This window comes from Centropristis striata, chromosome 5, assembly GCF_030273125.1.
Source record: "Centropristis striata isolate RG_2023a ecotype Rhode Island chromosome 5, C.striata_1.0, whole genome shotgun sequence".
NCBI classification, from domain to species: Eukaryota; Metazoa; Chordata; class Actinopteri; order Perciformes; family Serranidae; genus Centropristis; species Centropristis striata.
The window spans coordinates 32,817,944-32,832,419 of NC_081521.1; the positions used below are offsets into that span (position 1 = coordinate 32,817,944).

At 37.8% G+C, this 14,476-nt stretch overlaps 1 protein-coding gene across 3 annotated transcripts; it reads right to left on the minus strand.

Moving 5' to 3' along the window:
* Window positions 1-1,622: 1,622 nt before the first annotated feature.
* On the minus strand, window positions 1,623-11,652 carry zgc:153867 (uncharacterized protein LOC337226 homolog). Of its 3 annotated transcripts, XM_059332970.1 has the most exons (7): window positions 8,489-8,605; window positions 8,068-8,095; window positions 5,399-5,542; window positions 5,033-5,206; window positions 4,705-4,782; window positions 4,256-4,291; window positions 1,623-2,210 (listed from the first exon to the last, which is right to left on the minus strand). In XM_059332970.1, the coding sequence occupies exons 1-6, from the start codon at window positions 8,489-8,491 to the stop codon at window positions 4,263-4,265; spliced, it is 456 nt and encodes a 151-aa protein (XP_059188953.1). In that variant the 5' UTR covers window positions 8,492-8,605; the 3' UTR covers window positions 1,623-2,210; window positions 4,256-4,262. The 3 variants fall into 3 exon arrangements, with proteins under 3 accessions (XP_059188953.1, XP_059188954.1, XP_059188952.1); XM_059332971.1 differs by lacking the exons at window positions 4,256-4,291; window positions 8,068-8,095; window positions 8,489-8,605 and adding exons at window positions 7,823-7,850; window positions 11,443-11,652; XM_059332969.1 differs by lacking the exon at window positions 4,256-4,291.
* Between the last annotated feature and the right edge of the window lie 2,824 nt (window positions 11,653-14,476).

Here is a 14,476-nt window from a genome sequence, read left to right on the forward strand (position 1 = left end):
CAGAGATGTGGGAAATAAAATACCCAACTTAATAATATCCTAAAAATTGCTTGATCAAAATAGGAACTTCAATTGACTGTTTTCATTATTGATTCATTTAACTATTTCCATGTTCATCAAAATTTTTCAGAGTGCAGGGTGACTCTTGATTTGTCCGAACAACATTCCCAAACCCAAATGAATGAAAAAGACATTCAATTAAATTCCAAATAAGAAAGAGATTAATCAAATCGGCACATTTGAGAAGCTGGAACCTGCTGATTTTGGAACAAAAATGAAATACTTTGATAAACAAGAATAATCAAAATAGTTGCTACATATTTTCCTTTCTAATTGACCACACTTATTATTTTTCTCTTTATATGTGTCCAATAATATGTTATAATATTCTACGTGTTTTGTTTTTAAGACTTTGTTTAAAGGAAATATTTGTTTTACATTATGATCTAAAAAATGTGCTTTGTTATACATGCTATGAAAGGAGTGATGAACTCTGCCTATATTTGAACTGTGTGCGTCATTTCATATGATAAATAACTGGGCAATAAAACAAAAATCATACCCAACAGTTGGTAAACCCCACTCACATCGCTCTCATGTTCATGTCACCAAATTATTCAAGTGCTTATAATTTTCAATATCACCACTTAAACAGCTCTGAAACCACAGAGACAGAGACGTCATCTCCATGTTAAAGAGACTGAATCTTAAATACCTTCAGATCTCTGGCCAAAAGTATCTAATTAGAGCAGAGAGCTGATGGCATTCTAGACTTAAAGGATTTGGTGAATCTGTTGCTCCTGAGCAGAGAAAGAGGGATGTAGCAACGCCATGCCTGGGCCCAGCCCCCGGCTCTTTCTCCTGGCAGATACCAGTTGAAAGTTAATTGGACGGGGAGAGGTCTGAGACAGGCTGCGCTGAGGCCCATTAGTGATTCCCCTGTCGAATGCAGAGCCACGAGGATCACAGACTCACAAATAGGAGGATTAAAATAATCAATAGCCTTGACTTCCATCGACCACACACATACACATACACACACTGAGTAATTAGTGGACAACCTATTCAGCAGTGGACTATGACACCCTCCTGAACCTTACCCCACACACATAAGCTGCACACTCCAATGGCTATGGTGCCTAATGAGGGGAAATAGTTGTGGCTGCTGGTGAGGAAAATGAAGAAAAAGGTCAGGAAGCCACCAAACAGCCTTCTACTGCTCAAATCCTGACGCATTGTCACCGAATCATTCTTCCGAAAATGTGCAGCATGACTGCTAAATATGTACAATAAAATATTTTTAAGATAAATTGTGTTTGCAATGTTAACTGCAACTATTAGAAGCCGTAAATTGTCTCAGCCGATAAGTTTATATTGTCTTGAGCAACAAAACCTACACTAGTTACATACCCTAGTTTAAAAAAATACAGTAAGGGCAATAAAGCATATTTCCCTTGTATTATACACAGAATATTTTTACAGGTCCTTTTAACATAGATCTCAGCAGCGACACTGCCCTCTTGTGTTAATGGAAGAACATCAATGTATTGTGCAAAACCTAGTGAGAAAAGGCTGTAACAAATGTTTCACCTTACATTACTGAATAAAACTCAAAACAAAAGGACGTTTTCAGGAAAAACATTTATTTAAATGCAGCAACAAAATCGGGATGAATTAAAAACTCGGGAACCCATCTGAAATGTTTTTGTTTCTACCTCATGATAGTATGGCTTTGAATATACCGGTTTATCGCATAATCAGAGGAACATGTTCCTCAGACAAAGCGAGTCTCAGCCAATGATACAGTAGGTTGCTGACAGATATTATGTATGCCGTATATATATATTAATGTCCCATCCAACATTGACACACAAGTATCAATATTTACAGTATATCATTATCAATTTATATTGTCTTAAGTGCTGCATCTTGGAATGTTATTGCAAACAATGCAAGCATTAAGACTCCTGAATGCATACAAGTTGGTCACATATGTGAATGGACCTGGCAGCAATAGCCAGTGCCATTTGTGGTCTTTTGTAGGGAATGTAAAGGCACTTCTTAAATTAAATGTGGAAAACTAATCCATGGAATCTGGGGGGCGGGCTGTAGAAGCTACCTGCAAAAAGAGGGTACATGTGACAGGGTAAAAAAAAAAAAAAAGTTGGATGATCCTCGTCTTCACCCGTTCATGACCATTCTGACCAGCTCTGTAAAAGAGAGAGAAGAGAGACAAGTGTGAGACTCTTGGGTCAGATCTTGGCAGAGACCCACTCCAACTACAGCATGTAGTGCTAATGCCCCCTCCTCATCCAGCTCTGGTTGAGCCTGGTTGAGACATGCTGCATTTGGAGATAGATCCCCTTTATTCTGTTCCCAGAGGAAAGAAGAGTCAAAGAGGGTACTGAGAGAAAGAGGTGAGGTAATCATCTCTATCTCCTATTTATCCAAAGCATTTGGCCATGTCTATGATCCAAGGAGAGCTGGTTAGAGAAGCCATCCTCGCTGTTTGCTTTCCTCTAGTAGAGAAGCAGAGAAAAGGGGAGAAGATCAAGGGAGCTAGAGTCCAGTCAGAGAGCGGCCAGCTACAAATTCAGCTTCCATCAGTGGAGAGGAGAAAACAATCAGCACAAGAGCAACTCATTGCAATTCTCTGGTTAGTAGATAAAGGGACTGGTCCACTCTCCCAAAGCTGGTGGCTATATTCAAATGTAAAAAACAGAAAGAAGAAAATGTAATAAACAGCCTATTTTATCTGTGAAAAGAGCAGCACCTCTAGCCCGGACCACCCTGACAACCTGAGCAGCGTCAATGTTAAAAGGTTAGAGCAGCCACACAGTGTGTCATCTAGAGATCAGGAGTGTTGCCAATTTCTTTTCGTGTGACAGTGAAAAATTATAATTTTACAGTTATACGACATCATAGCAGCCACATTACACCCTTTACTGCAATCTAATTGTCTATCCGAAAGAAATTATACATTTTTATTTTTTACTCAACAATTCCTGTTTCCGTTTCAAATTAAAAGCCCACTTGCTTTTCTGTTGACCTTCAATAGAATAAACAAGACTTCTTATTCCTTCTTTTTTTTTGCTGACCATTATCAAAACTCAATGGAGAGATATAGATAGGGCTGGTAGTGGCAGTAACACTGTCTATGTGGTCACCACATGTGTGCGAGCCGCAGCAGCGAGTTAGCCGTCATGCACAAGTAGAATTAGGTGTGGCCCGGGCGTATCACCAAAAGCCTATTTTTAATAGCACCAATGACATGCAAAAGAGATTAGAAGAGCTGCCTTGTGAGCTCAATATCATCAGCTCAAATAACTCATCAGTCGCCACCAGGTTTTGCCTGAATGAGACCAGTCACTTCCCTGTTACCCCTTTTCCATCAACATGGAATGACTTCTGTCCCAGTTCGCGCACCAAATTTAAAAAAGATTCAGAGCATTTTGCACACAAAAAAATAAGGTCTGGAACCCGAAGATTTAGTTCTAAACTGGAAGAAAAAATAAACAAACTGACTTTCCTCAGCTGAAATTGCAAACAGTGATGACATCAGTGCACTTGTCCTATTCTAAAAGTTGGAAGGAGAAGGTGGAATTTTGAATGTAATGGGTTCTACATCTTCTTCTTATTAATTGTTTTTTGGATAAAAAAAAAAATATCTGTATTAACAGAACAAACAAGCCTGTAGGTTATCAATGCAATCCACCCTCTTGCTACTACTATTTACTTCCATTGTGTATTATGCAATGCCCTCCATTGATGATGCATCCTGAATTACAAAGGTTCCACTCAAAACTGGTGTAAACACGGGCTGGTTCGCTAGATCGCACAAATGTTCAAAGAATCCTGAACGAAAAAGGTTCAATAAACAGAGCCAACTTGGTGGAAAAGGGTTCTATGTTCACCATATTCCCCTATGAACTGAGGGGAGTCCCAGACACATGCAGAGGGGCATGCTGCAGCCAGGGGCCAAGACAGAGGGCTGCAGGAGAGAGAGACAGAACAGCAGGAGGCTACACACGGGTCAATGCCTCAGGACTAAAAGTGAGAGGGACCACCAGGCTTTCCCACAGGCACCTATGGGTCAAATCTACTTTGCAACAGCACATTGTTCCTGTTTGCAAATATTAAAGGCACAACTACAGCTGATTAGTGTTAGGATGGCCCTAATGCAAGAGGATTATTTAACATCTAAAATGCAGGAAAGCCTGGAGGTGCCATCTCATGGTATACCAAATGCCCGTACCGGCCCCTCAGCCTGACATGATGTGACGAACAAATGCTGCGGAGGAAGAACAGTTAACACACTGTCAGTCAGCAGTTGACATTCATACAGTGCCTCGCACTGCGGTCAAAACAAGTATAAAGACGTATAATGGATACTAAACAGTTACATGGATACATACCCAACACATCATACTGCTAAATCAAGCATTACTATAGATTGGTTACCTTAAGATAACTAGGATTTTCAGAAAACAAAATGCAAATTTTCCACACAAAATTTTGCATGTCAACACAGCACACATGTAGTGAAGGAGAATACATGACTGACATTTCATATCAAAACATTGCAAAGACTGGGTTTGACAGTTTCTGTGAATAGTTTGCAGCAACAGCATTGTCACACACCATCAGCCTAATTGTGGCAAGTATCCCATCTTTTTCTCGTTTATTTATTTTTCTCCCTCTCACCTTCATAATTAATGCAGCCATTTGCATCTTCATGCCCTGCCAAGAGTGTTTCAACTTCCTCCTCTGTCATTTTCTCACCTGAAAAAACAAGATAAAAACATGTATTCACATTAAATAGGTGTCATTCATATGATGTTAATAGTGATGAAAAAGTTTTCACAAATGAACAGTACGGAAATTAAAAATAAATAAAAACAGTGATTATAATAAATATATTATGCAAATCACTTACTTTACTTTGTAAATTGTGTAGATAATGTGTATATATGAACAGAAAATAATATTCCCTTCCAGAGATCTATCCAAGGGTGATAAAAATGTAGCTTGCCTAGCGTGGTGAGGACGTGACGAAGCTCTGCTCCCATTACTGTGCCGTTGCCCTCCTTGTCAAAGACACGCAGTCCCTCCACAAAATCCTCCATGGAGCCCTGATCTTTATTCTTAGCGATGGCCTGGAACATGGGCAGGAACTGCTCAAAGTCCAGCATCTTGATGTTCATCTCTGCAAGAGAAAACAAAATAAATGAGGAAGTCTCCAGCTGCAACACAAAACATTGCTACCGAAAGATTACAATTATAAGAGAATGGTTTTTGTGGAGTGTTTTTTGTTTCGGCAGTGGCCATCTAGTAAATCACTTATTAAAAAAAAAAAAAATACAGTAAAAGTCCCTCCAAGTTTATTTTTTTTTCTTACCCTCGGCCTTGGGGTTGCCCAGGACCTTGAGCACCTCAGCATTGACAGGGTTCTGTCCCAGGGCCCGCATGACGTCCCCACACTGGCTGTAACTGATCTTGCCATCTCCTGTCCTGTCAAACAGCAGGAATGCCTCCTTGTACTCTGCAGGATACACAGAGAATTCTTGAATTAGAGCAGGGATATTAATTATTATACAAATGAAGAGATCGGCAGACATGTATCAGGGAATGATATGGAGACAGGATGAAAAGTGAAAATAGAGGAAAACAGAGAAGCCAGAAAATGAGAACAAGCAGACAAAAGAAAGCAGAGTTTATGACATGATCTGGTTTTCTGCAGATAGGCCTAAAGTGAGCAGGAGGGACACGCAGCTTCACATCAGCAAATCTGCCTAGGTTTCACACATCACTCTAGATAAGATAACTCTTGCCATTCTATCCAGGATTCTAGATGGATTGATAAATTGTACATATCTATGGGCAATCACAACCTCATGCTTCGTGAACAAGCTTTGCTAGACACTCCAAAATATCTGATGTCATTACTACTCCCATTTGCATGGTAGAGTGTGGTGTAACCACAGTGTGTTCACAAAAAACTTCCTCAAAACTTCCTGTCTTTTCAAGTTAATACATGTATCACTTTTTACTACACTGACAAAAACAAGTAGAAACAACTTTACCACTGAAACGCTATAAGTTTTGTCATTGTTGTTATAGTTTGTACATGCAACTACTTCCCAAAGAAGAGAAAATATGACTGAATTACAGAGAAATGCTTTTAAAATGTAATATGTATGGATGTTATAGCTTAAATAAAAAAAATGTATGAATATAGTACCGAAGGAAATATGTTTATAAAACTCTATACTGTTTAAACTGCCATCCGATTTTCTCCAAGATAATGAATCAAAGAACGTCATAAATGCTCCCAATCTAAACAGAAGCAAACGTGTGTCCACAACAACATCATTAGATTATAGCTACAAACTTGTGTTTTAAAATCCTAATACTGTATAGGTGGTTTAACTCATTTTCAAAGTATTTCAAAATTGGCCTTGGATCTTAATGCTTACCTTGTGTGAACAATTTTCAAAACAAAATGTATCCATATAAGATGAAGAAAAGCAAGCAAACCTTATTTGAAAAGCTGTGAACAATTTCAGTTGATAAACACAAAATCATGGATTAACTGATTGTTTTAGTTATGTTAATTGTTGTGAGGATTTAAACCAGAAATAATTTCAGTCAACATTCTGCAAAAAATATCAAACAAGCAAAACTAATTTGATTAATCAATACTAAAGTTAGTTATACAACTTATCTGTTGCAGGTAAGATTCATGTCAGTTTTTAATGTCTTGTTGCTCAGTTTTTAAGTAGCAATCAAAAGATGAATGTGTTAGTTTTAGTTATCAGGTTTAGCAAGGCTTTGAAGGTGGCTTGGAACACTTAATTTCCAAAACTTTAAAAATCTCATCTGACATCCTTACTGTCTGCCAAGTCCACTTTGAGATAGATATTTTACAGTACTGTTGAATAATCAACAAGGCTGTGAGCTACCTGAACCTCCTAAAACATTCACACCATGTATAGAATGGAAATGCCTAAGCTTCATTATCTTTCAGCAATCATGCAATCTTGTCATTGTTCACAAGGTTGATTAATGTAGCTTTGATCAAACATCAAGCATTGTAGTTTAACTCAACAGCTAAACAAAAAGCTTGGTTATATCTAGCAATCAGGGAGACAGGGGGTGAGGATTGCACAATATCCGGACAGCAGTCTGGTCCTAATGTTATGGGACAAGCTATTCCCCAAAAAGGCGCAGGCACTGTTGTGGAGTTTTTCCTGTTCTGAGGAATGTGCCTCTTCCCTTTTGGCTTGTGAGCACTTTTCCCAGCACCATATTTGGTATTAGAGGAGTGGAGGAAAGTAGGAGGAGAGTGAAAGCAGCTATAGCCTATTATGTCAACTGTGATTAAACAAACCAGCCCTAGGTCAAAAAAACCAAGCACCACTGTATCCAGCTCCAAAAAAGGGCACACGCTGGGAGATGAGCTGGTTGAAAGATAACAGGCAAAGTTTATGGCAAACTGACAAAACCAGGAATGACTACAGTCAAACAAAACACGACTTAGGAGGACAGATATGAGCTTTGGCTACGTTTGGCTTATATGTACTGCTAATGCATGATTGACCACATACGAAACGCTGCAACATACGGTCAAAGCGGTTAAGTATTGTAACGATATGTGCGAAATATGACAGATTTTGACGCATCAAACAACAGTGCAAAGCAACTCTTGCCCACATCTAACACATATTTAGTTTAGCCAGAACCAACATGCAGATCACACCCTAAACACTCCAAGATAGCCATCGGTTTTGTGCTAAGGCGGGTCCCCCTTTCACTGACTTACCATGAATCTGATCCAGGTTAAATTCAATCTGGAAAGGACAAGCAGTTGCAAGGGGAAAGTGGTGAAACAGTACGGAAATAAAGAAGGAAAATCTAACCTAAAACCACGACTATCATGACAGGCGGGCGTAGAGCAGGGTGATAGTTGAGATACAGGGGCAAAGTGTCATCTGAACCAAGCAAGAAATGAAAGCATGCAAAAGAAGCGAAATGTGGAAAGTAACACAACACAAAATCAAAACTCACCAAGGACTTGATCATCCGAGAAGTCAGACTGTTCAAAGAGAAATTGGGCTAACGTGAAAATGGTTCCCTGTGCTCCGTAGTTCAGAGCTAGCATAGGTTAACATCAAAGGCTTTGCAAGATATTTTTCAGGTAGTTTGGTTAACTCAACCCAGATATTACTAAACAATATCTAATTCAGCAATCAAGAATGTACATACAAGTACTTCGGCGACATTAATTACCCTTGTATGTGGCTGTTAACTTTATCTATCGAACAAGCTAACGTTAGCTTCTCAAAAGTTGCACTTCCGCTAGCAACGCGCGAGCCAATTCAGGCGTACAAACTCGTTTTTTCTAAAGCTAAGTCGATTTGTTAACACAAGAAATTACACATGAAATATGGTAATGCTAGTTAAGTCGAGTGGAAGACAAAAAACCCACCATGGCTGTGCTGGCTGAGGTGTGTCCGAGGCGTCGGCAAACTAAAGAATGTGTGACGGCTCTGAGAGAAGGGCAGGGTGAGGAGGAGAGAACCCGAGCTGCCGTGCGTCATGACGTCAGCACGCACGACGTCCGAGCACTGAGAGTGAACAGCTACACTCCATATATAGAAGTAGAGATCTAGGTATGGCGTGCGATTTACAGGACAGGCATTATATCGCCACCCTGTTAAAATAATCGCCTAAATCATATTTTCAAGTTTTGCAGGAAACACAAAAAACTTCACCAAAAGTGTAACATATGACATTTATTGATAATTTCATTCAAAAAAGGATGTAACAAAGGATGGCTATTGGCATAGTAATAACACTGTGTGTAAATTATGTAACTTAAGAGAAATAAGTGACAATTTTTTGAATATGTCTTTGTGACTTAAGCAAGATATGGTAACACTTTATTTTGAAGGTGTCTACATAAGAGTCACACAAGCCTGTCAGAAACATGACATGACAAGTATAATAAGCATTAATGTTACTTCAAAGTGTCAATAATGTTCATGACACATCCCATGTCACGTTTAAGACACGCTCATGTCACTCTTATCTATCTATCTATCTATCTATCTATCTATCTATCTATCTATCTATCTATCTATCTATCTATCTATCTATCGTACTCTTCACTCCACTACACTTCACAGCCAGATTGAGTTTCTTTTCAGGTCGAGATTTAACATAAAAAAACATGATACATATAAAGTGATTATTAGACTATACGTCAATGGACCATATGTTTAGGAATGTCAGCTTTGATTATGGCATAGTTTTTAAGATGTTTTAAAAGACCTTTGTGCCTTTGTGGTGTTTGATTTTGACCCCACTCAGGGAAATGAATGCATGACTTTGCAAGGCTTTGCATTAAGGATGGGTGTCTGGCCATGCAGGAATGATGGATTACTTTAGGCCTGTCTGTGAGATTCAAGGACGGATGCCACATCTTTTAACAGCCCGGCTAAAGCTCTGTCTGTTCCCAGCAGGAGCTCTGGCCTCCTCTCATGTCTGTGGTCCCAGAAGCAGAAGTGGGTGTGTTAACATGGCCCACATATCCTCACAAGCAAAATGGGACAGCCACACTCCATAAAATCATGCAGTTTACAGTGTAACACTTAAAGCACATGAGTATTGCAGCAAAGCTAAAGCACCAACTGATATAAATCATTAGTACAAAGTCTAATGGGGGCATCAGTATATCAGTATATTTATTCTATTTCATTTTATATGTTAATTACATTTATCTATGTTTTATGTTCCTGTATCTTACTCCTTTTGTGCTGCTGTAACACCAAAATTTCCCCTCATGGATTAATAAAACATGTCTATCCTTCTATCTACGCAGCCAACATTTGCCGATGCCAAGTTATAGGCTACTGTACTTTATACAATGCCAAGCTAAAAACTAAGTGAACCTCATGGATTTCACAGCATGTTGCATAATTTAGTCATCCAATGTGGTCTGATATTCTTCAAAGTCACATGGAATGGACAAGTTATATCTGCCTGAAAAAATGAAGATGTTTTTATTCTGTGCTTGAACATTCAAAGTCAGATTGGACAAAGAACCCCCACGAGAAACACGTTATCTTGAAAAGATTGCCAAAGATACACCTTTTGTCGTAGAGAGAAAATGTAAAAACAGGCATTATTGTCAAAATTTTAACTTTTCAATTCAGCCAGACCTTGAATGGATCACAGGCTAGGAAAGTTTCCATTTAAAAAAATTACCAAAACAAAGCTTGAAATTGTGATATTTCTACCAAAATCACTTTATTCTACATGTCTCATTTAAAATGTCACCAAAAATAAACTGTTTGGAATAACTAGATCATGTTAAAAAAAACCCATTAAATTCTGCTCCTCAGTGACACGATGAAGCCATGATTGATTCTGCTGAGATGAACGGTCATGTGACAAATACTCACTGAAAATCTGTTTACACAGAGCCGAGAGGAGAGGACAGTAGAGGCTGTATGTAAAGGTTGTAAATATTCATATAATTCAATATGTATAGCATGCAGAGACCCAATTTATTTTTCCAATATTTATGACACTTGTGGGTACTTGGAAAAGTGTTGTATACATACATTCCATTTTATTTGAAAAAAAAAAAAAAAATAATAATAATAATAATTTATCATTCCGTTTTTTTAAAATGATTTATGTAATTGTAACCGTGTTATACTGCACAAAAGACATTTGTGAGTTGTTCACACTCCACGGAAAAAAGTAATCCCAAGAGGTTCACTTTCTTTTTCTTGACTCTCTATGTGATTTGCCAGTTATGACCAACAAACAATGTGCCTTAAGTTGCTCAGATTGTATCGTAGATTTATCTCACAACCTTCTGTAGAAGTCACAGATCAGTCGATGTCTGTTTTCTTTGCAGGCTTTAGCTTTGAAAAATGGGTCAAGCAAAAGCTCTCTGAATTATTAATCCAGTGAATAAAAGCATTTTCCTCACTATGAATTTTGCATCAGACATGTTAATTTTTATTTTATTTTTCTACTTTTAATAAGCACAGATGTGAAGGTCACATTTATTTGTTGGAATCACCTTCCTGATGAAAGAAACAGCACAAATGAAACAGCCTCTTTCTCCCTAAGGAGGCCACGGACTGAGTGACAGCCTCACTTTCACTGTCCCATTTCTTTGCTTTTCTTAGATTCAGTCTCATTTCAAACTGATGCTGGCAGCTTATTAGCTTTAGAATCATTGAAAGCTATTTTGCAAATAATCAGCATGTCATGTTTTTACAGAAGTCATTGACAATCAAATTACTATTGTGTATCTCTAGCTGAGATCTTGGCGAAGATTTCTCAACACTTTTGACAAGATTAATTAATTTATAGATGCCCCACATTAGCTTTGTCATGAAAAGAATATTGTACTCCACTCACCTCCAAAGTACTGGGATCAAATGGTGAATCTGAAGGACGCAGCATCCTCGGTTTCTGCTCTGGAGCTGGTTTTGGAGCTGCAGGGAGACTGGGGTAAGGAGGACCCAGTCTGGGTTGGGACTGGGTTGGTGAAGGAGACTTCTTAATGGAGGATTCTCTTTTAGGAGCCATTCCTAACTAATCCAAAGAAAAAAAACTTAGTGTCAGATCTCTGCACGAGCTGTCGCTGTGTCTGCTGAGAGGGGAAGCTCTGAAGAAAAGTGTGTCAGAGTGATGCTGAGGAGGGGAGGGGAGACAGGAAGCAGGTTGATGATGCTGATGTTGCTCAGGGACAGGCAGGTGGACGAGGCAGATGTGGGCATATGGAATAGTATGTGAGTGAATATGTGAAGCAAAGCGTAGGAGGAGAGATGAACGCTCCACTGTAGAATGAAATAGGGATTGATATAGAAAGAAGCAGGTTCAGCAGTATGGCTCCAAGCACATGCTTTTATTTGGGTCAGAGATGTGTGTGTGTGTATGAGAGAGAGAGAGAGAGAGAGAGAGAGAGAGAGAGAGAGAGAGAGAGAGAGAGAGAGAGAGAGAGAGAGAGAGAGAGAGAGAGAGAGAGTTTCTGTGTTCTGGGTATTCTTAACTGGATTTTCTGACTGTGAACAAATGTTATAACCTTTATATTTCTTGTTTTTTATGTTTATTGTATATTTTTTAGTTAATTAATTAATTAATATTTATATATGTATTTTCTTCTTATTTTAATATATTTCTTATTTCTGTATTTTAAGCTGTTATGACAACTGAATTTCCCCACTGTGGGATAAATAAAGTATTTTCTCATCTTATAAAGAGTGTCATATATTCTGTGTCTTATTACAAACCCTGCATGCGGCTACTCATAGGTTGTTCTGGAATAAATACAAGTTTCTGCAGACTTGCTGACATTGATGCTAGAGAAACACAAGGTGTGAAAAAGTTCACGATGATAAGAGCCAAATTTAGATTCTCGCATATGTTCATCTCTGTAAAAGGTGTAGATTGAATGTCAATGATTAATGTATTGCTTGAATAGTGATCTGGAATACATTTTTGGTTTTGACCAAAAGAAGACTGTCTTTTGGATTATAGTAAGTAAACATAAAGAAAGTAGTTTGCTTTATCTAATTTAATTTTATAGGCTATTTTCCCCCTGAGACATACATGTTATCCCTCCTGATTTATAAAGGTTTAAACAAGTGTGGTATGTTCAGTTTTTTTGCTTTCAGAATCAAAGCAACAATATTGTTACAACAAACAATAATTAAAAATATATGCAAAATAGGCAGACATTGAATGTGTTTCCATTTTATGTTATACAATACTTCTACTTCACTACATTTCAAAGCTAGTTTAAAGTTTTCGCTCCACTGCATTTATTTTACAGCTCTAGTTATTTTGTACATTAACCCTCTGAACAAACGGGATCGAAATGTATGTTTTCTTTCAAAAATCAACCAAAAATACTTTGCCTTTCATAGAAAGAAACTGTAAAACAACGCATTATCGTCAAAATTTTACTTTGTTTCAAAGGTTATGAAAGTTTCAATTAGAAAAAGTAACCAAACAAAGCTAAAAATGTTGATATTTCTTTCTCAATTAAGACATGGCCAAAAATAAACCATTTGGAATAACAAATTTTGCTCCTCAGCGACAAGCTGAATCAAGTGAAGCCATGATTAATTCTGCTGAGAGGAATGGTCACGTGACAAATATTAACTGAAAATCTGTTTACACAGACCAGAGAGGAGAGGACAGGAGAGGCTGCAAGAAGAGGTTGTAAAAATGCAAATAGTTCAATATGTATAACATGTAAAAAAAAATGTTTCCAAAAGTCATGACAATTCCAATTTGAAGAGAAATTCAACTTGCATTTATTTTTTATGATTTATGTCAATATAACTGTGTTATAAGGGTTAACCATTTTACCCAACCATCTTGAAAAGGCATAATTACAAAACTGGCATGTGATGATGAAACTAAAGGGAGACAGAAGTTCAAAATAGAACCACTAGATGTCACCATTATACAACAGGAGGGCAGGAGTCCAGAAAGCTTCAGGTCCTTCAAGTTAAAAAAAAAGAAAGAAAGAAAGAAAAGAAACTCAGTCATTTCACTGAGCGAGTGAATATTATGAAACAACACAGAGACCTCGTGACTAAAAAGAACTGTAATTTTAATGATAATAATAATAACATTGATATTCGTTACCTCTCGATTACTGTCAGTCTATCCATCCAGTAGTAGAAACTAAAGTAACTAAGTACACTTACTCAAATACTGTACTGAAGTACAATTTTGAGGTACTTATACTTCCTTTTTTTGCTTTACACTTCTTCTCCACTGAATTTTAGAGGGCAGTATTGTACCTTTTACTTATCTGACAGCTTTACTATTTGCTTTGCAGATTCAGCTTAATGATACAAAATATAATCAACAATCAAATGATGTTTAAGTTTATGTTGATTGCAATTCAATCATATCAATCAAAAAACATAATAGGCCTATGAATTATTCTTGAATGGGTCTTTCTGCAAAATGTATTTTACTGTAGGTACATCACGTATATTTGGATGGTTGTAAAATGCACTAAAAGGTAGAATGTTGTAAACGGATTTATATGGCTTAAGAGTGACGCACATTTTTTATGTGAAATTATTGAATTTAATGGCAGTGCAGATCTGAAACCAGATCTACAACTTCAGCGTCACTCCACCAGCTCCTCCAATAATCAATGCTATCCACTCGTCAGTGGATTTTGGGCACAATCCATCGCGCGCTCAATGGGCCTTGAAATTACCGTTTATGTGGCTCGAGCGTCAAAACAATAGCGACATAAGACCCTCGCTGCGAGACCAACGGCACTTCTGGCGCTTTAACAGCGGATCGAAGATGCAAAATCAGGGAAAAACTCCTCCTGACAAAGTCATCTTCACTAAGCCTATTGTCAAAATAACAAGGAATAAAATAAAAGGTACAGAGTAGAATAGCTTTGTATGATTTT

Excerpts from the sequence above, each read along its gene's own strand:
- zgc:153867 (XM_059332971.1), bottom strand. The coding sequence starts at position 11,613 with ATGGCTCCTAAAAGAGAATCCTCCATTAAGAAGTCTCCTTCACCAACC. Across the intron at positions 5,543-7,822 it reads TAACCTGGATCAGATTCATG|AGTACAAGGAGGCATTCCTG; the intron begins GTAAGTCAGTGA and ends TGTATCCTGCAG. Across the intron at positions 4,783-5,032 it reads TCACGTCCTCACCACGCTAG|GTGAGAAAATGACAGAGGAG; the intron begins GCAAGCTACATT and ends TTGTTTTTTCAG.